Genomic DNA, 26,126 nt, shown 5'->3' with positions numbered 1-26,126 from the left:
AAAATAAAAATTTACAAAATTGGTCAAGGTATATTATATAACTGGAATATTGTGTGTGCAGCGTTAAACAAACAAGTAACAATTCCTTGATAAGAACCCAGCTGATAACTTGTGTGGTGCTCAAGATATCTTTTTTTGAGATACAAACAACATCTTATTAAATCACTTATTGGTATTGGCAAAAAGACACATTTACGTAACACATATTAAAGGAGTAAAACCATATTTTAAGTCATACAGAAACATACTGAAAGATATTTACCATGTCGAATTGTTCCTTGCAAAAAGAAACGGAACAATTAGTTCTTTCCCTAAAAAATGGAGTTTAATGGAGAAAACCATAACGCAGACGGATTAGCTTCCTTAATCTATATCTCTTACAATTATTACAAAGTAGGAAAGGTGAACCTACTGTCATATCACTTCATGTACATTTCTCTCATTGTAATTAACATGTAATTTGATCCCTCTTATGATACGATGACTATGTACCCTCTGGAATGAATAAAAACAATTAAAAAAAACAAACTTGTGTGGTGCTTCAGGAGGACTTCCTGGATCTGACGCTGTCTGTGAGTGGCATGGACAGCCTGGAGACAGCACTCGACTGCTCCTACTGCAACATGGAGGTCATGGACGGCAAGAACCAGTACCGCTGTGACCGATGCCAGAAACTAGTTGATGCTAAAAAGGTTGGTAGCGTACGTTTCACTTTGTAACATGTTGTGGCTGAACACACCTAGGTCTCTAACCCTGGACATGGAGAGTCATAGCTGGTGGGGCCGCCTCCTTGGTCTAGTGGATAGAGCGTCTGCCCGGCGAGGGGAAAGTCGTTGGTTCGATCCCCAGATGTGTCATACTAAAAGATTGTACTTGTTTTCCTGTTTTTTCTTGAATGCTGCGACGTCTCACAAGGATGTTACAATGCAGTGACTTCAAAGTTTATGCCTCGTATTCTCATTACTTTTTGATGTCACAAAATTATCTGTTTATTTTGATATATAAATCTGTGTCTTTTACGATCTGACATCTGTGCATTGCTTTGTATTGTAGATCGTTAACTTAAAATATGTCATTAAAGGACTCCTGATACACAACATTTACCGTTACACGGTGAACACAAATACACTCCCGCAGACATTCTTAAATGTAGAAAAATGAAATTTTGGTTGTCTTCATTGAAATTCCTGCAGTGTGATTAGCTGAATTGGTCACGTGTTATTGCATTCGTTTCCCAATGAATGTAAAAAATTAAGCCACGCCCACCAAAGCAGACTACTTTTATTACTATGGAATGTCAGGGAATCACAATATTACAGTTGAGGGAATTCCCCTTCTACTCACGTGTATCGTCATGCACAGGACATTTAGCGACATTCATGCATATTCATCATCCAAACAACTCTTTGAGAACGAAGGCAGAGAAGGAATAACACAGCAATCTTTCAGACTCGCTCGCCTGTTTTTCCCCGCTCGCCTCGGTTCCACAACTTTCATGTCTTTCTGACAAACATTTCCAACTGTGTTTTCCCATTCTCAGGGAACTAATGTTTGAATCTGGCGGTAACTGACCATGTCATTAGAAACAGCCGCCTTCTCCGGAACATATTTGTTCCGGTTCGTTACAGTCTGACTGTTGCAGTTCTTCTCACCCCTTGCCTTGATTGACAGGTCCTATGAACATTGTTTTTATCAAACTCTCCGTTGATTGGCTGCTGACTTTGTAGGCGTGTCAAGTTATGTGCATAAATTAAACATTCACCTGATTCATGTCACGGCACAGTATATATTCCTACACACAGAATGTTTATCAATGTTTATCTGTAAGAATCTGCTACGTGGATTCATGCAGTTTGCACATCGATTTTTCAATTCATACCTCAATGAACAAAAAAAAATTCAATCAATGCTTATAATTAAAATCGACAATGAAAACATGCTTATAACGAATTGACGGATATTACACACTATTTCTTCGGTCCCAGCCATTGGCTGTATATTTCATCATATAAAATTAATGGATATAACGAACACGCTTATAACTGATATAACACACTATTATTTTATTTCATAAAGAAATAACAGATATAGTGAACTCACTTTGTGCTCTGTCAATGACAATGTTTGTGTTTATAAGCAACAGTTAATCTCTGAGCTGCTCACTTGTCATCAATCTGTCTATCAAACCATCAGTGGCCATGCGCGGCTCTTCAAAACGGCAATAAACAATTGAAGACAAGTGATTAACAGGATCAAGTACTGATACCTTGACCCCAATTAACACCCACAATTAACAACAGTGTCACACCAATTAGGCTATAGCCTTTAAAGTGGATAAATTCTGTCGAAATACTCATAACGAACTACGGTTATAACAAGCTAAAATTAGTGGTCCCTCTGAGTTCGTTATAACCATAGTTTAATGTAGTTTGATTCCACAACTTGCTGAAACTAACAGAGGCTACATACGCTCGTTCATTCATATAAGGATTGACTGTATTTTTGAGGTATGAATCGAAAAACCGATATGCAAACTGTATGAATCTGTGCTCGTTATGAACACTTACTGTACAGTCTTCAACATGCTGTACACAAATTTCGCCAGAAACCTATGATTGTGGGTTCGAATCCCAGTTCGCCCTGATCATGTTTCTAGGTTTGTCTGCACCATACCCGTGCTCATGGGTTTCACCAAAGTGCTAAACGTCTGAGACCTGCATCACTTCGGGCTTTCCTCCCACATTAAGCTGACACGCCGTGATATTACTGGAATACTGTTAAAAGTGGCGTTAAACCCAACTCACTCACTCACTGTACACAAATTTAGAATTAAATTCTATGAACACTCCCTGAAAAAATTGTACGACATGCTGTACACTTTTTAACTACATGGCATGCCGTCCTCTATTTTATCTACAATAAGACGGCATGCCCTGCTATCTGTAATGGACGGTGTGCTGTGCGTGTCCCTGACTGTTCATTGTCACCGGGAAGCACTGGATCCACAAGACTACCCCACTGTCCTACTGATGTGAAATTTGAATACAGATATATATGTTTGGTGTCTGTTACAGGGTGCCAAGATTCGCAACCTCCCTCAGGTCCTGACCATCTCCCTGCTGAGGTTCAGCTACGACTTTCAGAAGATGCAGAGATACAAAGTGAGAGTTAACCTTTTATTCCCCAGTATTTTCTTGTAAACCCGATGTCACTAGTCCACAGAGTTTGAAGCTAGCCCTGCTTGAACAGGACAATATGTTCACTATGTTTACATTTTCTGTCAGTTTTATTCAGTTCCAATTTGTTGCAAAATTGAAGCATAGAGAACTGGTTCAGAATTATAACCCTGCTTCTTGTTTATAAATACTACACCATTGTATTTTTGTTTGTCTTGACAGTTGAGTAAGTGACTAGTCTCGGAATAATGGACTAGTATGAATTTTGAAGGCTGTTAGTGATTTTCAAGCTGACTAATCAGATGACGCAAAGATGTATATACATCTCGATATGTCTTTAGATAAAGTGATCCTTTCTCACTCTGCTGCATTGTTGGGAACATGTCTTCATGCTCACGATGATTCATGGACATCACAGATTGTTAACATTTCGTCATTCAATCAGAATGTTGACTTCAGTGAAGCTGCTCTTTTTAGGTGACCCGTGAAGATCCGGGGTAGAACTGGTCTTCAGACACCCATGCTTGCCATAAAAGGAGACTATGTCATCGTATCCCAATTGCGTGGATCGATGCACATGATGTCAATCACTGGATTGTGTGGTCCAGAAACGATTATTTACAGACTGCCGTCATATAGCTGGAATATTGCTGAGTTAAATAACAAACAAACAAAACATTCAGGCATGTGACATACTAGAACTCTATTGCAGTGAATTATACACAAATATGCTATGTCTCGTTTGATGTAACTCGTTGCAGGTATCGCTGGGGAGATTTTTTTCAGACAAACTTGGTGCAGCAGATAAACTGATGCAAATTTAGAACTCACCTAAAACAGCATTTTAGGCAGAAGTATTTTAAGGAAGCGTCATTTTTTTTTATGTAAGACTACCCAGAAGAGGGGGTAAAATGATATTGAGTACCAAAAGAAAAATATAAATACCCTATGTGATTAGCTTCAAATATTGCCTTGAGTACCGGGTTTCTCTTAGATCTTGTCAACTACTATCTTTGCCTGATGGTTTGCGTGGTGTTTCAGGAAACAGGGAAGTTCACTTTCCCCATGGAGCTGAACATGAAACCCTACGTGGAGAAGGTACGTTGCCATGGTTACTATCACTCAGAGATGATTCAGGTTAGAAAAGGTCCCCAGCACTCTGCTGTGAGTTGGTGACTTGGTTGAATGTTTGTAATTGTGGCGACGTGGCGACGTGGCGACGTTGATCATTGCTCAGATATCAGCCTCTGGTTCGTCTGGTCCAGACTGGAATGTTTACAGGTCGCCATGTTGCTGCTGGAATGTTGCTGATGTATCTATAATTGTATCATTTTGTATCGATACATAACTTTACAATATGTTCAGGGTCGTTGCTAACGATGTAATTAAGTGGACTGAGGCGGTGAAGATGGTTTAAAACGTTTTATTCTCTGTAAAAGATATAAAAAGCATCAATATTAATGAAAGTGTCTACGTCACAGCCCAGGTATAGTCTGGAAGATAATTTAAGGTACCAACATTTACTATAATATCTGAAAAACTATCGGACCTACTCCAGTCGAAGTTGGTATGAAATTATTAAACAGTCATACATAACTGGATATTACATTTAAAGACAATTGGTGCATGAATAAAAAGTCTGTCTATTTAGCTATCACTATATTTCATCAACAACCAGACCTGTTCGTCACGGGTGGAACGAGCATTAATTGAAACAGCCATCTGCATTATGCTACCCCTGCGTCACAGGGCCATATGACACAGTTGAACCAATCAACTCAACTCGAAAGGGTGCACCGGAATCATGCCCGCACGAATAGGGTGTTAGCATTGGGCGTCTCAACGTGCGTGATTCCCGTGCATATATTAAATGTAATATCCAGTTATGTATGACTGTTTAATTATCTCATACCAACTTTGACTGGAGTAGGTCCGATAGTTTTTCAGATATTGTAGTAAACGTCGGTACCTTAAATTACCTTCCAGACTAAATGTGCATGAGATACTGCTGGTAGGACAACCGGGAGTAAGAGTGGGAGATAAAGCGCACGTAAAGGGAAATAGAGATCACTCGTGGAATATGAAAATAACTTTAAATATATCCGGTGACAAATACAATTTGGACTTACTTGTTACTGTGGGGATTCTTGGTTAGAACAGATCCCCCGGACCCTATGCTGGTAGTAAGAGGTGGGGTAATCGATTTGGTTGTCAGACTTCGAGATGTCTTTGACTTTGATAGTTTATCATCATACTCAGAGCGTTTCCATGCTCACTGTTTGGGATCTTCCAGGGTGCCATCATGAAGCTGGAATATTTCTGAGTGTGGCATTAAACAAAGAAAACAGATAATGTAAAGGGGTGAGAGAATTGGAATCAAAACTTTGTTCATTTAAGTTTTCTTCTTCCAATTTTATGTCCAGACGTCCGAATCTGATGATGATCTTCAGTATGAGTTGTTTTCTGTGGTGATACATCGAGGCGGAGCATATGGGGGCCACTACCACGCCTACATCCGAGACATCGACAACCTGGGACACTGGGTGCATCCTGTAAGTACAACCACTCAATGGACACTGAAGCAATCGGGGAACAAAGCACTGCAGGTCCAGCCAATAAACTTCAAGTAGTCCGCAATTTGTTTTCAATGTTACCGAAGACCAGTGAATGCTGTTTACTGTCGTCCAATCGCAGCCTATGACAAATCAGCCACCGCCCATCTCCTTGTTTAGGTAGACAGGAGCCCAGACACTGATACTAAACACGAGAATGCAGATTATATGTAGGGTCATTATGTTCATGGTGGGCCTGGCACAGCAACTGATCACATTGTTTGACTCTGTTCCAGGATATTGCTGATGTGGAGATTAATGGCAACGGATCACATTGTTCGACTCTGTTACAGAATATTGCTGATGTGGAGATTATGGGCAGCTGATCACATTGTTTGACTCTGATCCAGAATATTGCTGATGTGGCGATTATGGTCCAACTGATCACATTGTTTGACTCTGTTACAGAATATTGCTGATGTGGAGATTATGGGCAACTGATAACATTGTTTGACTCTGATACAGAATATTGCTGATGTGGCGAATATGGTCCAACTGATCACATTGTTTAACTCTGTTACAGAATATTGCTGATGTGGAGATTATGGGCAACTGATAACATTGTTTGACTCTGATCCAGAATATTGCTGATGTGGCGAATATGGTCCAACTGATCACATTGTTTGACTCTGTTACAGAATATTGCTGATGTGGAGATTATGGGCAACTGATAACATTGTTTGACTCTGATCCAGAATATTGCTGATGTGGCGAATATGGTCCAACTGATCACATTGTTCGACTCTGTTACAGAATATTGCTGATGTGGAGATTATGGGCAACTGATCACATTGTTTGACTCTGATCCAGAATATTGCTGATGTGGCGAATATGGTCCAACTGATCACATTGTTCGACTCTGTTACAAAATATTGCTGATGTGGAGATTATGGGCAGCTGATCACATTGTTTGACTCTGATACAGAATATTGCTGATGTGGAGATTATGGGCAACTGATCACATTGTTTGACTCTGATCCAGAATATTGCTGATGTGGAGATTATGGGCAACTGATCACATTGTTCGACTCTGTTCCAGAATATTGCTGATGTGGAGATTATGGGCAACTGATCACATTGTTTGACTCTGTTCCAGAATATTGCTGATATGGAGATTATGGTCCAACTGATCACATTGTTCGACTCTGATACAGAATATTGCTGATGTGGAGATTATGGGCAACTGATCACATTGTTTGACTCTGTTCCAGAATATTGCTGATGTGGAGATTATGGTCCAACTGATCACATTGTTTGACTCTGATACAGAATATTGCTGATGTGGAGATTATGGGCAACGGATCACATTGTTTGACTCTGATACAGAATATTGCTGATGTGGAGATTATGGGCAGCTGATCACATTGTTCGACTCTGATCCAGAATATTGCTGATGTGGAGATTATGGTCCAACTGATCACATTGTTTGACTCTGATACAGAATATTGCTGATGTGGAGATTATGGGCAGCTGATCACATTGTTTGACTCTGTTCCAGAATATTGCTGATGTGGAGATTATGGGCAGCTGATCACATTGTTTGACTCTGTTCCAGAATATTGCTGATGTGGAGATTATGGTCCAACTGATCACATTGTTCGACTCTGATACAGAATATTGCTGATGTGGAGATTATGGGCAACTGATCACATTGTTTGACTCTGTTCCAGAATATTGCTGATGTGGAGATTATGGTCCAACTGATCACATTGTTTGACTCTGATACAGAATATTGCTGATGTGGAGATTATGGGCAACGGATCACATTGTTTGACTCTGATACAGAATATTGCTGATGTGGAGATTATGGGCAGCTGATCACATTGTTCGACTCTGATCCAGAATATTGCTGATGTGGAGATTATGGTCCAACTGATCACATTGTTTGACTCTGATCCAGAATATTGCTGATGTGGCGAATATGGTCCAACTGATCACATTGTTCGACTCTGTTACAGAATATTGCTGATGTGGAGATTATGGGCAACTGATCACATTGTTTGACTCTGATCCAGAATATTGCTGATGTGGCGAATATGGTCCAACTGATCACATTGTTCGACTCTGTTACAAAATATTGCTGATGTGGAGATTATGGTCCAACTGATCACATTGTTTGACTCTGTTACATAATATTGCTGATGTGGAGATTATGGTCCAACTGATCACATTGTTCGACTCTGTTCCAGAATATTGCTGATATGGAGATTATGGTCCAACTGATCACATTGTTTGACTCTGATCCAGAATATTGCTGATGTGGAGATTATGGTCCAACTGATCACATTGTTTGACTCTGATCCAGAATATTGCTGATGTGGCGAATATGGTCCAACTGATCACATTGTTCGACTCTGTTACAGAATATTGCTGATGTGGAGATTATGGGCAACTGATCACATTGTTTGACTCTGTTCCAGAATATTGCTGATGTGGAGATTATGGTCCAACTGATCACATTGTTTGACTCTGATACAGAATATTGCTGATGTGGAGATTATGGGCAACGGATCACATTGTTTGACTCTGATACAGAATATTGCTGATGTGGAGATTATGGGCAGCTGATCACATTGTTTGACTCTGATACAGAATATTGCTGATGTGGAGATTATGGGCAGCTGATCACATTGTTTGACTCTGTTCCAGAATATTGCTGATGTGGAGATTATGGGCAGCTGATCACATTGTTTGACTCTGATACAGAATATTGCTGATGTGGAGATTATGGGCAACGGATCACAATGTTTGACTCTGATACAGAATATTGCTGATGTGGAGATTATGGGCAGCTGATCACATTGTTTGACTCTGTTCCAGAATATTGCTGATGTGGAGATTATGGTCCAACTGATCACATTGTTTGACTCTGATACAGAATATTGCTGATGTGGAGATTATGGGCAGCTGATCACATTGTTTGACTCTGATACAGAATATTGCTGATGTGGAGATTATTGGCAACGGATCACATTGTTCGACTCTGATCCAGAATATTGCTGATGTGGCGATTATGGTCCAACTGATCACATTGTTCGACTCTGTTAAAGAATATTGCTGATGTGGAGATTATGGTCCAACTGATCACATTGTTTGACTCTGTTACATAATATTGCTGATGTGGAGATTATGGTCCAACTGATCACATTGTTCGACTCTGATACAGAATATTGCTGATGTGGAGATTATGGGCAGCTGATCACATTATTTGACTCTGATACAGAATATTGCTGATGTGGAGATTATGGTCCAACTGATCACATTGTTCGACTCTGATACAGAATATTGCTGATGTGGAGATTATGGTCCAACTGATCACATTATTTGACTCTGATACAGAATATTGCTGATGTGGAGATTATGGTCCAACTGATCACATTGTTTGACTCTGATACAGAATATTGCTGATGTGGAGATTATGGTCCAACGGATCACATTGTTCGACTCTGATACAGAATATTGCTGATGTGGAGATTATGGTCCAACTGATCACATTGTTCGACTCTGATACAGAATATTGCTGATGTGGAGATTATGGGCAGCTGATCACATTATTTGACTCTGATACAGAATATTGCTGATGTGGAGATTATGGGCAGCTGATCACATTGTTTGACTCTGATACAGAATATTGCTGATGTGGAGATTATGGTCCAACTGATCACATTGTTTGACTCTGTTACAGAATATTGCTGATGTGGAGATTATGGGCAACTGATCACATTGTTTGACTCTGATACATAATATTACTGATGTGGAGATTATGGGCAACTGATCACATTGTTTGACTCTGATACAGAATATTGCTGATGTGGCGAATATGGGCAACTGATCACATTGTTTGACTCTGATCCAGAATATTGCTGATGTGGAGATTATGGTCCAACTGATCACATTGTTCGACTCTGATACAGAATATTGCTGATGTGGAGATTATGGGCAGCGGATCACATTGTTCGACTCTGTTCCAGGGTAAGGTGGATGTGGAGATTGTCAGCAAGCGCAAAACAGGAGCTGTAGAGTTGATCAAAACCAACTCCCCTGCCGAGCTCATTGAGATTATCCTGCAGAAACATCCTAACCAGGCCATGCCAGTGGACCAACTGGGATCTGTGAGTACAGACCATTGCCGTAGTGGCCCGAGTTAGTGAGTACAGACCATTGCCGTAGTGGCCTGAGTTAGTGAGTGCAGACCATTGCCGTAGTGGCCCGAGTTAGTGAGTACAGACCATTGCCGTAGTGGCCCGAGTTAGTGAGTGAAGACCATTGCCGTAGTGGCCAGAGTTAGTGAGTGCAGACCATTGCCGTAGTGGCCCGAGTTAGTGAGTACAGACCATTGCCGTAGAACCCAGAGTTAGAGAGTACAGACCATTGCCGTAGTGGCCCGAGTTAGTGAGGACAGACCATTGCCGTAGTGGCCCGAGTTAGTGAGTACAGACCATTGGCGTAGTGGCCCAAGTTAGTGAGTGAAGACCATTGCCGGAGTGGCCCGAGTTAGTGAGTACAGACCATTGCCGTAGTGGCCCGAGTTAGAGAGTACAGACCATTGCCGTAGTGGCCCGAGTAAGTGAGTACAGACCATTGTCGTAGTGGCCCGAGTTAGTGAGTACAGACCATTGCCGTAGTGGCCCGAGTTAGTGAGTACAGACCATTGCCTTAGTGGCCCGAGTTAGTGAGTACAGACCATTGCCTTTGTGGCCCGAGTAAGTGAGTACAGACCATTGCCGTAGTGGCCCGAGTAAGTGAGTACAGACCATTGCCGTAGTGGCCCGAGTTAGTGAGTACAGACCATTGCCGTAGTGGCCCGAGTTAGTGAGAACAGACCATTGCCGTAGTGGCCCGAGTTAGTGAGTACAGACCATTGCCTTAGTGGCCCGAGTAAGTGAGTACAGACCATTGCCGTAGTGGCCCGAGTTAGTGAGTACAGACCATTGCCTTAGTGGCCCGAGTAGGTGAGTACAGACCATTGCTGTAGTGGCCCGAGTTAGTGAGTACAGACCATTGCCGTAGTGGCCCGAGTTAGTGAGTACAGACCATTGCCGTAGTGGCCCGAGTTAGTGAGAACAGACCATTGCCGTAGTGGCCCGAGTTAGTGAGTACAGACCATTGCCTTTGTGGCCCGAGTAAGTGAGTACAGACCATTGCCGTAGCGGCCCGAGTTAGTGAGTACAGACCATTGCCGTAGTGGCCCGAGTTAGTGAGTACAGACCATTGCCGTAGTGGCCCGAGTTAGTGAGAACAGACCATTGCCGTAGTGGCCCGAGTTAGTGAGTACAGACCATTGCCTTAGTGGCCCGAGTAAGTGAGTACAGACCATTGCCTTAGTGGCCCGAGTAAGTGAGTACAGACCATTGCCTTAGTGGCCCGAGTAAGTGAGTACAGACCATTGCCGTAGCGGCCCGAGTTAGTTGGTACAGACCATTGCCCGAGTTAGTGAGTACAGACCATTGCCGTAGTGGCCCGAGTTAGTGAGTGCAGACCATTGCCGTAGTGGCTCAAGTTAGTGAGTGTAGACCATTGCCTTAGCGTCCCGAGTTAGTGAGTGAAGGAAGTGGCGGCATCAGCAGTAACGTAGTAATGCTAGGTTAGTTAATGCAATGTGTAACAAGGGGAAGCTATGGGGAATTTTAACAAATTCAACATGATTGTTCATTATAGATAAAATGGTCAGAATTATCATAAAATGCCTCACAAGTTGTCAGGAATGGTGCTGGCCACTGGTTGATAATGCCCTCATTTTGCCGGGCCAGAATCACGTTGCCATATGATGTCAAGGCTTATCTGCATACTAACATAAACAATACGTCATCATATATACTCAACCTTGGCACTTCATGAATAATGCGACCAACCATGACATAAGGGACCTCATGGGTGATTTTTGACTTTTCATTATGTTTTAAAACTACAGTATATTAGGAACACAAAAATACAATTCACTAGTTTCAATTCCTATTTGTTACAGAAATATGTGGCATCAAACATTTGCTGCAAAGTCCCATTTTCAGCAATCTCACTAAAATCAGATTTTGTTCTCGCTACCACCAAACAAAGACCTGAGGACATCCCATTATGGCTCACATCAGAACGAAAGTTCGAGAACTTTGACCGACCAATGGAATGACTGACAAGAAGTCGACATTAGCCAATCAGAAGACATTTTTCTCGTCCTTTTCGGCACTAATTTCAAATTGGCGAATACGGTTTGAAACATATTTTGACAAATTCTCGATTAAAAATTTGAAACCTGAACAAAAGACATTCTGGAATGGCTTATAGATGGTCTAGATTGTATGGATCCGGTCGTTAAGCCCGTAACTATCGTTCAGAATACCCCATGTTAAAGTTTTTGAAGTTGCATGATTATAAATCACATTCCGACTGTCACTTTCATGATCCTATAAGCGATGCTCTGATTGGTTGGATGAAAGGTCATTCTGACGTGACCCCTAATGGGATGTCCTCAGATCTCTGTAGCAGTACCGAGAATTATGATCTGATTATAATGAGATTGCAATTTCAGTCTTATAACTGTTTATGTTATAATTGCAGTTTTTATTACTGAAGTAAGTTGATGTCAAACATCTTTCTTCATGGCGTCACAGCACAATTGTATCCTAGCAACCATCAGGTCCCTTTTCTCCTGGTGGGTCACAACTATCGGTGTGAAAATTGTGGTTTTACGTAAAGCAATAGGTTTTCCTGGTCTGTGGATGTCCCTCTGGTCAGAGTGAAGATTGTTGTGATTTCAGGAAATCAGCAAGCAGACAGGCGTCACGTGGAACAAGCGTTTCAAGAAGAACAATGGGACTCTCACCAAGGTACAGACTGACCACATCATTTCAGGGAAATTGTCAGCCAATGTTGGCTGGTGTTGTAACATGGCTGGGTGTATCCCTCCCTGGTGGTGGTACAGACTGACCACATCACTTCAGGGAAAATGTCAGCCAATGTTGGCTGGTGTTGTAACATGACTGGGTGTATCCCTCCCTGGTGGTGGTGGTACAGACTGACCACATCACTTCAGGGAAAATGTCAGCCAATGTTGGCTGGTGTTGTAACATGACTGGGTGTATCCCTCCCTGGTGGTGGTACAGACTGACCACATCACTTCAGGGAAAATGTCAGCCAATGTTGGCTGGTGTTGTAACATGGCTGGGTGTATCCCTCCCTGGTTATTCTGGGGGGTTGTCAAACAAACACTCATAGTCAGTGGATAAACTGCAAAACTGGTTCCATGTGATGAGACATTTGACAATATTTACTAAGTGAAAACCAATGATTTCTCTATGGTGGACTGTCTCCGTGGTCTAATGGTAGAGCGTCTGCCCTGAGAGCAGAGGGTCTGGGGTTCAATCCCCAGCCGTGTCATACCAAAATACATTGAAAGATGGTACTTGTTGTTACCCAGTCTACCTTGGCATTAAGGAGCTAAAACAAGGACAGGTCAGCTCTGAGGCAGTATAGAGTGTTTGAATGGGGTATTCATGTTAAACTGCGGCATGGTATCTCGGCTAGCACTATTAATCGGCACCTGTCCAGACTAGTACAAGCAGCCACACACACACGTGCATGCATGTCGCTATATAAGTGCAATAATCTTGGACCCGACATTAAACCCCCTGTTAGAATCAGGGGAGGTAACTCTACCACTACTTCTGACATTAAATGTTTGGGTTCTCTAAGGAACAAGTATGATGATAGTTATGATTAATTGATGCCTTGGGAAATCTTTCTGAGTTGTCTGTACGGAGATTATTTTCATTTCAGTACCTGAGCAAGCGTAAGGGCCAAATCGTGTACAACCCCGACACTAGATGGGTGATGTTGGCGGGCAGCGAGCCTCCACCGACAGACAGTCCGACTACAGGGACAGACTCAAGTAGTGTGTCTTTATTCCCAGACACTGGTAGTGTGTCTTCAGTCACAGACACTGGTAGTGCATCTTCAGTCACAGAGGAGGCAGCGGGGACAGATCCTGCTGTAGCAGACGTCAGTGGCGGCCATGACACCACCGGTGTCCTATCTGGGGACAAGGAAAACAGGAATCCTCACAAGTAGGAACAACTTCCTAATTCTGTACTTTTGTATTTCTTCTGCAATCTAAACTGGCATTCTATTTCGGTGTTTGGTTTCCCATATCAAATAGTGAGTGAGTATTGTTTTACGACACTTTTAGTAATATTCCAGCAATATCCTGGTGGGGACACCAGAAATGGGCTTAACACATTGTACCCATTATGGGAATTGGACCCAGGTCTTCGGTGTGACAAGCAAACAATTTTACTACAAGGCTACCCAACTGCCCCATATCAAATACCAGGGAGGACATGGCCATTAGCCTGTCCGAGTCTTGTGAAAATTCAGATGGACTAGTTGTTTTTTCCCAAATCTAGCTATGTTGCATAAGCTACTAGTCAGAAATGACTTGCAGACTAGCTAGATATGACCAATGGTGTCTCCTGTTTAATAGTAGGGAAAATAGATACAATGCATCTATGCAATTTAATGGACATCTGACACAAGTTGTCCGGCAAGGTTGACTAGTAGACCCATCCCAGTTTTAAACTCAACTGACTGAAAGTCAAGTGAGCTTTTGTTGTCTGTTGTCGTCTGTCTGGTTGTCAGTCCCTAACTTTTCCATGTTTGACATCTCCGAAGAAACTACAAGGCCGGTGAAGGTGAAACTGTGTATGAACAAACCCAGTGATGGTGTCTCTAAAACATGCTCTCAGAGTTCTGATCTAATTTTAAACATTTCTGTCGTCATTTCTTCCCAATTCAGGTGAGCTTCAGCATCTTGTGGCTCTGTTTTTGTGATTGTGTTATTGTGTGCAGACCGACAAGCCCAGAGTCTGCACCAGTGGGATATCGGTGGTTCAACTTCGACGATTCCCGAGTCTCCCCCATCACAGTGAAGGAGATCGAAAACCACTTCTCAGGGAGGGAGAGTGCATACATGTTGTTCTATCGGAGAAAACAGAAAGCCAGGACACAGGAGGGTAGGTCGGCATGGCTCCCACATTGACATTTTAAAACAAGATAAAACAAATACCTTGTAGAGGAGGAATTAATAAGCAGCCCCTCACTGTAAGGCCTCCCTAAACGTATCATGAAAGGGAGGCTGGTCTCCTCCAAATGAGAGGGGAGGCTGTTTTGTCTCCTTCAAATGAGAGGGGAGGCTGTTTTGTCTCCTTCAAATGAGAGGGGAGGCTGTTTTGTCTCTTCCACGTGAGAGGGGAGGCTGTTTTGTCTCTTCCACATGAGAGGGGAGGTAGGTGTCTTCCACTTGAGAGGTGAGGCTGTTTTGTCTCTTCCACTTGAGAGGGGAGGCTGGTCTCCTCCAAATGAGAGGTGAGGCTGTTTTGTCTCTTCCACTTGAGAGGGGAGGCTGTTTTGTCTCTTCCACTTGAGAGGGGAGGCTGGTGTCTTCCACTTTAGAGGTGAGGCTGTTTTGTCTCTTCCACTTGAGAGGGGAGGCTGGTCTCCTCCAAACTAGAGGGGAGGCTGGTCTCCTCCAAATGAGAGGTGAGGCTGTTTTGTCTCTTCCACTTGAGAGGGGAGGCTGTTTTGTCTCTTCCACTTGAGAGGGGAGGCTGGTGTCTTCCACTTGAGAGGTGAGGCTGTTTTGTCTCTTCCACTTGAGAGGGGAGGCTGTTTGTCTCCTCCACTTGAGAGGGGAGGCTGGTATCTTCCACATGAGAGGGGAGGCTGTTTTGTCACTTCCACTTGAGAGGGGAGGCTGTTTTGTCTCCTCCAAATGATAGGGGAGGCTGGTCTCTTCCATTTCCACAATGTCAATGTCATTCACAGATTTTCTTTACTTGTGAACAAGATAATTCAGACTGTATTTGCAGCATATAACAATAACTTTACATTTGTGACATCACATAGCTGAATAAGAAGGTCAAGATCTTTAGACCAGAAGTGTATCTGCTTGTTACTGCTAACTGATGTAGGCCGCTGGCCCAAAGATACACCCAGCACAGTATATGCTTCAGGCACATACACTGGGAAGGCAAGTGACTGCAGGATACTTCTGTTACGAACAATTCATGCATACTGAACAAAACACATTTCGGGATCATGAAATATTTTTTGGGGATAATTTATGAAATTGTGTGTTCAGTCCACACTTGTTTGCCCAGTTGTCTAAGATGCTTCAATTTTATGTACAGAGTTGTGCCCCTTAGGTATGCCAGGATCCTGAAGCCCAGAAACTACACATTCTATTCTGCACCACACTCTCCACTGTCTTGTTATTTTACTTTAGCAGATGGAAATCCTGGGTACCAGATTCCAGACAACATCCTGGCAGACATCCTGCTGGAGAATGATAACTTGGCAAAAGACAGGTGAGAGGTTTGTCTCCTCCAGGTGAGAGGGTGTCAGGTAGTCTCCTCCAAGTGAGAGGGTGTCAGCTTTGTCTCCTCCAGGTGAGAGGGGGTCAGGTTTGTCTCCTCCAGGTGAGAGGGTGTCAGGTTTGTCTCCTCCAGATGAGAGGGGGTCAGGTTGTCTCCTCCAGGTGAGAGGGGGTCAGGTTTGTCTCCTCCAGATGAGAGGGGGTCTGGTTGTCTCCTCCAGGTGAGAGGGGGTCAGGTTTGTCTCCTCCAGGTGAGAGGGGGTCAGGTTTGTCTCCTCCTGATGAAAGGGGTTCAGGTTTGTATCCTCCAGATGAGAGGGGGTCAGGTTATCTCCTCCAGGTGAGAGGGGGTCAGGTTTGTCTCCTCCAGGTGAGAGGGGGTCAGGTTTGTCTCCTCCAGATGAGAGGGGGTCAGGTTTGTCTCCTCCAGATGAGAGGGGGTCAGGTAGTCTCCTCCAGGTGAGAGGGGGTCAGGTTTGTCTCCTCCAGGTGAGAGGGGGATCAAGTAGTCTCCTCCAGGTGAGAGATCAGGTAGTCTCCTCCAGGTGAGAGGAGGTCAGGTAGTCTCCTCCAGGTGAGAGGGTGTCAGGTTTATCTCCTCCAGTTGAGAGGGGGTAAGGTAGTCTCCTACAGGTGAGAGGGGGTAAGGTTGTCTCCTCCAGGTGAGAGGGGGTCAGGTAGTCTCCTCCAGGTGAGAGGGGTCAGGTTTATCTCCTCCAGTTGAGAGGGGGTAAGGTAGTCTCCTACAGGTGAGATGGGGTAAGGTAGTCTCCTCCAGGTGAGAGGGGGTCAGGTTTGTCTCCTCCAGGTGAGAGGGGGTCAGGTAGTCTCCTCCAGGTGAGAGGGGGTCAGGTTTATCTCCTCCAGTTGAGAGGAGGTCAGGTAGTCTCCTCCAGGTGAGAGGGGGTCAGGTTTGTCTCCTCCAGGTGAGAGGGGGTCAGGTTTGTCTCCTCCAGGTGAGAGGGGGTCAGGTTTGTCTCCTCCAGGTGAGAGGAGGTCAGGTAGACTCCTCCAGGTGAGAGGGGGTCAGGTTTGTCTCCTCCAGGTGAGAGGGGATCAGGTAGTCTCCTCCAGGTGAAAGGGGGTCAGGTTTGTCTCCTCCAGGTGAGAGGAGGTCAGGTAGACTCCTCCAGGTGAGAGGGGGTCAGGTTTGTCTCCTCCAGGTGAGAGGGGATCAGGTAGTCTCGTCCAGGTGAGAGGGGGTCAGGTAGTCTCCTCCAGGTGAGAGGGGGTCAGGTAGTCTCGTCCAGGTGAGAGGGGGTAAGGTAGTCTCCTCCAGGTGAGAGGGGGTCAGGTAGTCTCCTCCAGGTGAGAGGGGGTCAGGTAGTCTCCTCCAGGTGAGAGGGGATCAGGTAGTCTCCTCCAGGTGAGAGGCATCAGGTTGTCTCCTACCGGTGAGAGGAGGTCAGGTAGTCTCCTCCAGGTGAGAGGGGGTAAGGTAGACTCCTCCAGGTGAGAGGGGGTCAGGTTTGTCTCCTCCAGGTGAGAGGGGGTCAGGTTGTCTCCTACAGGTGAGAGGGGGTAAGGTAGTCTCGTCCAGGTGAGAGGGGGTCAGGTAGTCTCCTCCAGGTGAGAGGGGGTCAGGTTTGTCTCCTCCAGGTGAGAGGGGGTCAGGTAGTCTCGTCCAGGTGAGAGGGGGTCAGGTAGTCTCGTCCAGGTGAGAGGGGGTCAGGTAGTCTCGTCCAGGTGAGAGGGGGTCAGGTAGTCTCGTCCAGGTGAGAGGGGGTCAGGTAGTCTCGTCCAGGTGAGAGGGGGTCAGGTAGTCTCCTCCAGGTGAGAGGGGGTCAGGTAGTCTCGTCCAGGTGAGAGGGGGTCAGGTAGTCTCCTCCAGGTGAGAGGGGGTCAGGTAGTCTCCTCCAGGTGAGAGGGGGTCAGGTAGTCTCCTCCAGGTGAGGGGGATCAGGTTTGTCTACAATACTTTGGCAAGTCTAGGTATTTAATTTCTGAAAATGAAGAGATTTCTCTGCTCCTTTCTATTATGTATTAAAAGACAATTTCATAAATAAATAAAAATTCTGGGACTGAATGTTTGTCTAACTCCAGGGCAGTAGAATATCTCATCACTCTGCGGAAGATCATGAAGACTCATAGTTTATGTGACATTTGAAACTTGGTTTAAAGGATTTATGACTGTCGGGCTTGTGTCATATAAACCCACTTTGTAAACACTTGTAGCAGGGAGTGGAGTAGCCAACAGATGACAACCTCACCTTGCAAGTTAGCTGATTGACCTCTTTAACCTCTTTGGTCAAGCGTCTGACCTCAAATCTGAAAATCAGTGGTTTGAAATACAATCACAGGACTTTTGTATGGTCGCTACGCATCCTGCCCCTGACACTGTAGATGACATTCTTACATTCTGTAGATGACATTCTTACATTCTGTAGATGACATTCTTACATTTGCCGAGCTATAACACAAACGGTTTGTTCTGAGATTCTGCTTTTGTTCGCAGACAAGAGTACGACGTGAAGGTCAACACAATCACCGTCCAGCTCCACTTCGAGCCTCACTATCACTACAAGGAAGGGGCGCTCAAGCTGTCTCACCCCAGTGGGAAGTTTTCAGAACTCACCATCGACAGACGGAAATCTGTGGCAGACTTGTTGGTGTCTGTTAGAGAGGTTCGAAATATTTGGTTAATTTTTTCTCTGTGAGAGAGGTATGACTTATTTCAGTGATTCCTTATAGAAGGAGAATGGGTGATACAGAAGTGTGAGGGGATGCATTACGCTGTGCAGAGTTGCATCCCTTTGCTGCCAGGATCCGGGTTTCGAATCCTGATCATGATCCTTCGTTGCCAGCGCCTGTTTGTGACTTGGCCAAGGAGATTAAAGTCTGCCATTTGTGTCAGTTTGGGCTTGAGCAAATATAATTAACTTAGTGACATCGATATTACTAACTCACAAAGGCGAGTTTAAAGTTGGTGCACTGAAAATGTCACATTATTAATGTTATGGTATCAGATATGTTCAATTGGTTTATAGTTTTGGACTTCTGATTATGTCTGGTACATAAACATAGCTTCAATGAGATAAAAGCTGATTATCTAAACTTCCAAATGATAATACATGTACAAGTGTAATCAAGTCTGTGACCTATACCGAAGTTCTATCGTTATTTTTGTACTGCCTTCTTCTATGTCCCATCAGAAAATCTGCTTCAGTCAAAGACTTCCTGATGTTTACATATTGGAAAATGATTCGTGAAACAGTAAATCCAGATTCAGTGTTTTCACATATTTTTAGCCTTGTATATACACAAAGCATTGTGGTAGTTCGAAAACATGCAAACATTGACAAAGACAAAGTCCTACTTTCATATGTGTGAACACATCTGATAACTTTCAAAACAATGCTAATTACTATTTCAAATAATGCAGATCCATTATGCCAAAATGCGGACCTGCAGCTGAAGTTCACTAATTATTATGAAATAGACTTTTATTATGAAAATCACTCAAGGTCCCGTCACAGACATATCATCTGTTCCAGGTGGGTGGGAATCTGGTTCCTGACAAGTTGACTCTGCACAGAATGCTTGATTTACCTGCTGGGTTTCACCTGTATGATTGTGTCTCGGGTGAGTTAATTCTTTCCTGTATGATTGTGTCTCAGGTGAGTTAATTCTTACCTGTATGATTGTGTCTCAGGTGAGTTAATTCTTACCTGTATGATTGTGTCTCAAGTGAGTTAATTCTCACCTGTATGATTGTGTCTCAAGTGAGTTAATGCACACCTGTATGATTGTGTCTCGGGTGAGTTAATTCTTTCCTGTATGATTGTGTCTCAGGTGAGTTAATTCTTACCTGTATGATTGTGTCTCAGGTGAGTTAATTCTTACCTGTATGATTGTGTCTCAGGTGAGTTAATTCTCACCTGTATGATTGTGTCTCCAGTGAGTTAATTCATTACTGTATGATTGTGTCTCAGATGAGTTAATTCTTACCTGTATGATTGTGTCTCAGGTGAGTTAATTCTCACCTGTATGATTGTGTCTCAAGTGAGTTAATGCTCACCTGTATGATTGTGTCTCAGATGAGTTAATTCTTACCTGTATGATTGTGTCTCAGATGAGTTAATTCTTACCTGTATGATTGTGTCTCAAGTGAGTTAATGCTCACCTGTATGATTGTGTCTCAAGTGAGTTAATGCTCACCTGTATGATTGTGTCTCAGATGAGTTAATGCTCACCTGTATGATTGTGTCTCAGGTGAGTTAATGCTCACCTGTATGATTGTGTCTCAGATGAGTTAATTCTCACCTGTATGATTGTGTCTCAGGTGAGTTAATTCATTACTGTATTGACATGATTTGCCTGCTGCTGTCGCCACACACATTTTGAAACCATTCAGCGCTTGGACATCGCAGAGATATCATATGATGGATGTCCATTTTATAACCCTTGGAAATGTTTTTAAATATGGTCGTGACAAGGGTTGAGATGTTTTTCATTTGGTGTTTCCTGATTATATCTGCCACCAGCCCCATGTCTTGGCATCCAGTTTATCAACTCTTGAGTCGTGTCAGTGTCTGCAGCTGATACAAGTAAAACTAGACTGGAATTTTCACATGAAATGCATAACCATGGATGCAAATAAGCTTAGTGCAATTTTTTTTATTTTTTGCTAGAAAAAAAGATGGAAAAATAAATTCAACATGAATTATTGGCATGTGCATATCAGATAAACATTCATGGCATACTGCATACTGCATACTGTATGCTGCATACTGCACCAGACTTGATTGTTTACCAGCCACAGTCATGTACATGTAACTGGAATATTGCTGCGTGCGACATTAAACAAGCAACAAACAAACAAACAAAGGATGTCTCTGTTTCAGATGAGCCTGAGAAGCTGATTTCATCTTTGAACATCGACAACAACGCCAAGCTGTTCGTGTGGGACGGGGAACTGGTCTGTATTTGCTTCTAGTATCTGTAACAACATTTAACTGAGGAAATCAAAATAATACTGGTGTTGTTCATGCAGTTGAATTGCCATGATGTGCCAGAATGTTGAGAACTTTGGATTATAACCCACAATCACCAAATCCTGGCACAGGTAGGGGAGGCAACTATGAACAACAAGATGCAGATCTAAACACTATGTGTATACTCTCTCATCAATACTTCACCAGCTTGTTTCACTTCCTCCCTGACTTGGTTGATGCATGTCATCACATCCCAAATATGTGGGTCGATGCTCATGATGTCAGTGCAACCAAGTAACTTAATCAGGTTGCACCACCAAAATACTGGTTGCACCAGTTTATCATAAAAGTAAACACTGAGTTTTCAGTTATTTCAGTTATAAAAAAAATTCAAAGAGAAAATAAACTTGAGAATGTGCTCCTGTATTTTATTTTGGGGAAATCTGTATGTGGTTTTTCATACCTGGATATCCAGTAAACAACCGCAAACAGAAGTTTCAAAGTAACTGTTTGTTGTGATTGTAACCTCATGAGTGACTGTTCTAGTGGTATTTGTTAAGAATTACTTCTGTAAGTTCACTGCATTCAGACCTGTGTACTTTACTATTTTAAGGAACGTTTATTTCCTGGATTCTAAAAGATTTGCAGCCAGTTCTTCAGTTTTCCACTTTTTTCAAATATAACCACTGCCGTGCACTTGTTACCCATGTTACCAATGTTACCTGCATTGGGTGCATCCTGGCAATACAAGTCACCTTCACTAGCAATGTTTTACCTGCACTGGTGCAGCTTGGATATAGTGAAATCGATCCCTGTGTACGCCTCCTCTCAGGTTGGGTGTGTCAGATCTTCTCGAATGTGAGTGAAGAATCTGATATTAGCTTTAAGAAATGACTACTTAATGTTGGATTGTACAATCTGCAGCCCAGCTGTGTCATTGTGCCAAATGTTGACAATCATTTCTCATGCTGTTAACCATTGGTATGCCTGGTTGAGACTCAATGAACAACAGGATGTAGTGCTATATCTTTAATGGCCGCCTCCGTGGTCTAGTGGTAGAGCGTCCGCCCCGACCGCGTCACACCAAGAGACGTTAAAAGATTGTACTTGTTGTTACCCTGTCTGGCGCTCGGCATTTAGGGGCTGAAGCAAGGACTGGTCGGCCCGGAGTCAGTATACTGTGTCTGAGTGGGGTATTCATGTTAAACTGCGGCATGGTATCTCAGTGAGCTGGCACTATAAATCGGCATCAGTCCGGACTAGTACAAGCAGCCACACAAACACACACATGTACATGCACGTCGCTATATAAGTGCAATAATCTTGGACCCCATTTCACCTCACCTCACCTCACCTCACCTCACCTCACCTCACCTCACCTCACCTATATCTTTAATATTACTGACTGTGGTGTAAAACAACATTCACTCACTCTCTCCCCATCCTCTGTGGCAGGTGGGAGGGGGGTCCATCCCTACTGGTCCGGAATGTGAGCCCATCTATCTGACTATCGTCTACGGCAACCCATCCCAGTTTAGCTGCGGCTTTTCCAAAGACATCTCGTTTGCTGCCTTTAAATCGTCAGTCTGTGCCTTAACCGGAATACAAGAGTCAGATCTGACTCTAAAGAAGATCGTGGGATCTGACCTGTCGCCTGCCTTTCTGTCCTTGAATGACGAGGATGTTTCCTTGCCCTTGGCTGTTCTGAGTTTCCAGGATGGAGACCATATTGTTGCTGAAGACAAGACGAAACAAAAGTGAGTTTTATTTGGCATCCATATTGTTTTCTTGTGTTTCTCATCCCTGTGCTTAGCTTCAAATGGATTAGGTTCACGTGTGTCCCAGTCGTCTAAGGTGCCGCAATTCGCTGTGCAGAGTTGTGACACTTGGGCACGCCAGAAACCTATGATCATGAGTTCAAATCCTTGTTTGCCCCGATCATGTTTCTAGGTTTGTCAGCACCATACCAGTCCTCTTTTTTAGACGGAATATGTGAAATGTTTTTTTAAAATCAAATACTATTAGTCATACTGTAATAAAAAAAACTGTCAAAATGATGAGTGATTTCCTGCTATGCCTCTGCAGTTGAGTTTGAAATTGGCTCAAGTGGGAATAGTTTTAATCTGCTTTTAGCAATATTCCAGCAATACCATGGCGGGGGACACCAACAATGGGCTTCATACATTGTACCCATCTGTAGAATTGAACCTGGGTCTTCGGCTTGACGAGCCAACCCCTTAACCACTAGGCTACCCCACCGCCCCTTAGTTGGTAATAAGTGCATCTAGTGCAATATATTGGACACAGACCAACTAGTTTGTCAATTGTAAAGTTGAAATAGGTCATATTGAAAAATAAATTCTTGTGATTGTTTCAAGAGTAAACCCTTCTAGATATGACCGCCTCCGTGGTCTAGTAGAGAGTGGAATGTCCGGGGTTTGATCCCCGGCCGCGTTATACCAAAAGACGTTAAAAGATGGTACCTGTTGTTACCCTGTCTGGTGCTCGGCATTAAGGTTCTAAAACAAGGACTGGTCGGCTCAGAGTCAGTATACTGTGTGTGAGTGGAATATCCATGTTAAACTGCGGCATGGTATCTCAGTTGGCTAGCACACACACACACACACACACACACACACACACACACACACACACACACACACACACACACACACACACACACACATACACACACACAATAAGTGCAATAATCTTGGATGTGACATTAAACCCCATTTCACCTCATCTCACCCTTCTAAGTATTGAACACTATTCCTCAGGTGTGATTGTGCGTGATCATGATGGGTGTTTTTCATGCTTATACAGCAGTTTTTTTACTGTCCGTTTGTGACTGACATTTATTTCAGTGACGCCGTGGCCCCCGCAGCTGTGAGCAGGGGAAACCAGTTTACTGTGGTTGTGGAAAACAGATGTGTGCAGGTCGGCTTTTAAGTATTGTTTCTCATCATTTATTCCCTCTATTTGTTTTGTATTACTCTTTTGAGCAATACAGTTGTACAGTCAAACCTAGCAATACAGTTGTACAGTCAAACCTAGCAATACAGTTGTACAGTCAAACCTAGCAATACAGGTGTACAATCAAACATAGCAATACAGTTGTACAATCAAACATAGCAACACAGTTGTACAGTCAAACCTAGCAATACAGGTGTACAGTCAAACCTAGCAATACAGGTGTACAATCAAACATAGCAACACAGTTGTACAGTCAAACCTTGCAGCACAGTTGTACAATCAAACCTTGCAACACAGTTGTACAATCAAACCTTGCAACACAGTTCTACAATCAAACCTTGCAATACAGTTGTACAATCAAACCTTGCAATACAGTTGTACAATCAAACCTTGCAATACAGTTGTACAATCAAACCTTGCAACACAGTTGTACAATCAAACCTTGCAACACAGTTGTACAATCAAACCTAGCAATACAGTTGCACAATCAAACCTAGCAATACAGTTCTACAATCAAACCTAGCTATACAGTTCTACAATCAAACCTTGCAACACAGTTGTACAATCAAATCTTGCAATACAGTTGTACAATCAAACCTTGCAATACAGTTGTACAATCAAACCTTGCAATACAGTTGTACAATCAAACCTTGCAATACAGTTGTACAATCAAACCTTGCAACACAGTTCTACAATCAAACCTTGCAATACAGTTGTACAATCAAACCTTGCAACACAGTTCTACAATCAAACCTTACAATACAGTTGTACAATCAAACCTTGCAATACAGTTGTACAATCAAACCTTGCAACACAGTTGTACAATCAAACCTTGCAATACAGTTGTACAATCAAACCTTGCAATACAGTTGTACAATCAAACCTTACAACACAGTTGTACATTCAAACCTTGCAACACAGTTCTACAATCAAACCTTGCAATACAGTTGTACAGTCAAACCTAGCAATACAGTTCTACAATCAAACCTAGCAATACAGTTCTACAATCAAACCATGCAACACAGTTGTACATTCAAACCTTGCAACACAGTTGTACAATCAAACCTAGCAATACAGTTGCACAATTAAACCTAGCAATACAGTTCTACAATCAAACCTAGCTATACAGTTCTACAATCAAACCTTGCAACACAGTTGTACAATCAAATCTTGCAATACAGTTGTACAATCAAACCTTGCAATACAGTTGTACAATCAAACCTTGCAACACAGTTGTACAATCAAACCTTGCAATACAGTTGTACAATCAAACATTGCAATACAGTTGTACAATCAAACCTTACAACACAGTTGTACAATCAAACCTTGCAACACAGTTCTACAATCAAACCTTACAACACAGTTGTACAATCAAACCTTGCAACACAGTTCTACAATCAAACCTTGCAATACAGTTGTACAGTCAAACCTAGCAATACAGTTCTACAATCAAACCTAGCAATACAGTTCTACAATCAAACCTTGCAACACAGTTGTACATTCAAACCTTGCAACACAGTTGTACATTCAAACCTTGCAACACAGTTCTACAATCAAACCTTGCAACACAGTTGTACAGTCAAACCTAGCAATACAGTTGTACATTCAAACCTTGCAACACAGTTGTACAATCAAACCATGCAACACAGTTGTACAGTCAAACCTTGCAATACAGTTGTACAATCAAACCTGGCAATACAGTTGTACAATCAAACCTTGCAATACAGTTGTACAATCAAACCTTGCAACACAGTTGTACAGTCAAACCTTGCAGCACAGTTGTACAGTCAAACCTTGCAACACAGTTGTACAGTCAAACCTTGCAACACAATTCTACAGTCAAACCTTGCAACACAGTTGTACAGTCAAACCTTGCAACACAGTTGTACAATCCATTATAAAACTGAAAATATGAGACAAGAGGTAAGACTCAACCGATTCAGGGATCAGGTACCAAAATATATTTTGTAAGTACTTCATAATTTCTACAATAAATAATGTCATAGGAGGAATAACAGACTTTGTGACTGCTTCCATGGTCTAGTGGATAGAGTGTCTGCCAGGA

The 26,126-nt window shown here is 42.9% G+C and overlaps 1 protein-coding gene across 1 annotated transcript in view; it reads left to right on the top strand.

Moving 5' to 3' along the window:
• Positions 1–26,126, top strand: part of LOC124117878 (ubiquitin carboxyl-terminal hydrolase 40-like) — a 73,608-nt gene that overhangs the window by 6,811 nt on the left and 40,671 nt on the right. The window contains exons 6-19 of the mRNA XM_048391159.1: positions 546–692; positions 3,075–3,161; positions 4,218–4,274; positions 5,600–5,728; positions 9,760–9,900; positions 12,541–12,609; positions 13,559–13,845; positions 14,627–14,790; positions 16,062–16,143; positions 18,607–18,775; positions 19,646–19,733; positions 20,996–21,069; positions 22,541–22,842; positions 23,953–24,025. Coding sequence (XP_048247116.1) covers positions 546–692; positions 3,075–3,161; positions 4,218–4,274; positions 5,600–5,728; positions 9,760–9,900; positions 12,541–12,609; positions 13,559–13,845; positions 14,627–14,790; positions 16,062–16,143; positions 18,607–18,775; positions 19,646–19,733; positions 20,996–21,069; positions 22,541–22,842; positions 23,953–24,025 — 1,869 coding nt within the window. The remainder of the gene's footprint in view (positions 1–545; positions 693–3,074; positions 3,162–4,217; positions 4,275–5,599; positions 5,729–9,759; positions 9,901–12,540; positions 12,610–13,558; positions 13,846–14,626; positions 14,791–16,061; positions 16,144–18,606; positions 18,776–19,645; positions 19,734–20,995; positions 21,070–22,540; positions 22,843–23,952; positions 24,026–26,126) is intronic.

The sequence above is a fragment of the Haliotis rufescens genome, unplaced genomic scaffold, assembly GCF_023055435.1.
Source record: "Haliotis rufescens isolate VD_foot unplaced genomic scaffold, xgHalRufe1.0.p SCAF_10, whole genome shotgun sequence".
In the NCBI taxonomy this organism is placed as follows: Eukaryota; Metazoa; Mollusca; class Gastropoda; order Lepetellida; family Haliotidae; genus Haliotis; species Haliotis rufescens.
Note: the sequence above shows the minus strand (reverse complement) of the source record. Positions and strands in the feature narration are given on the sequence as shown.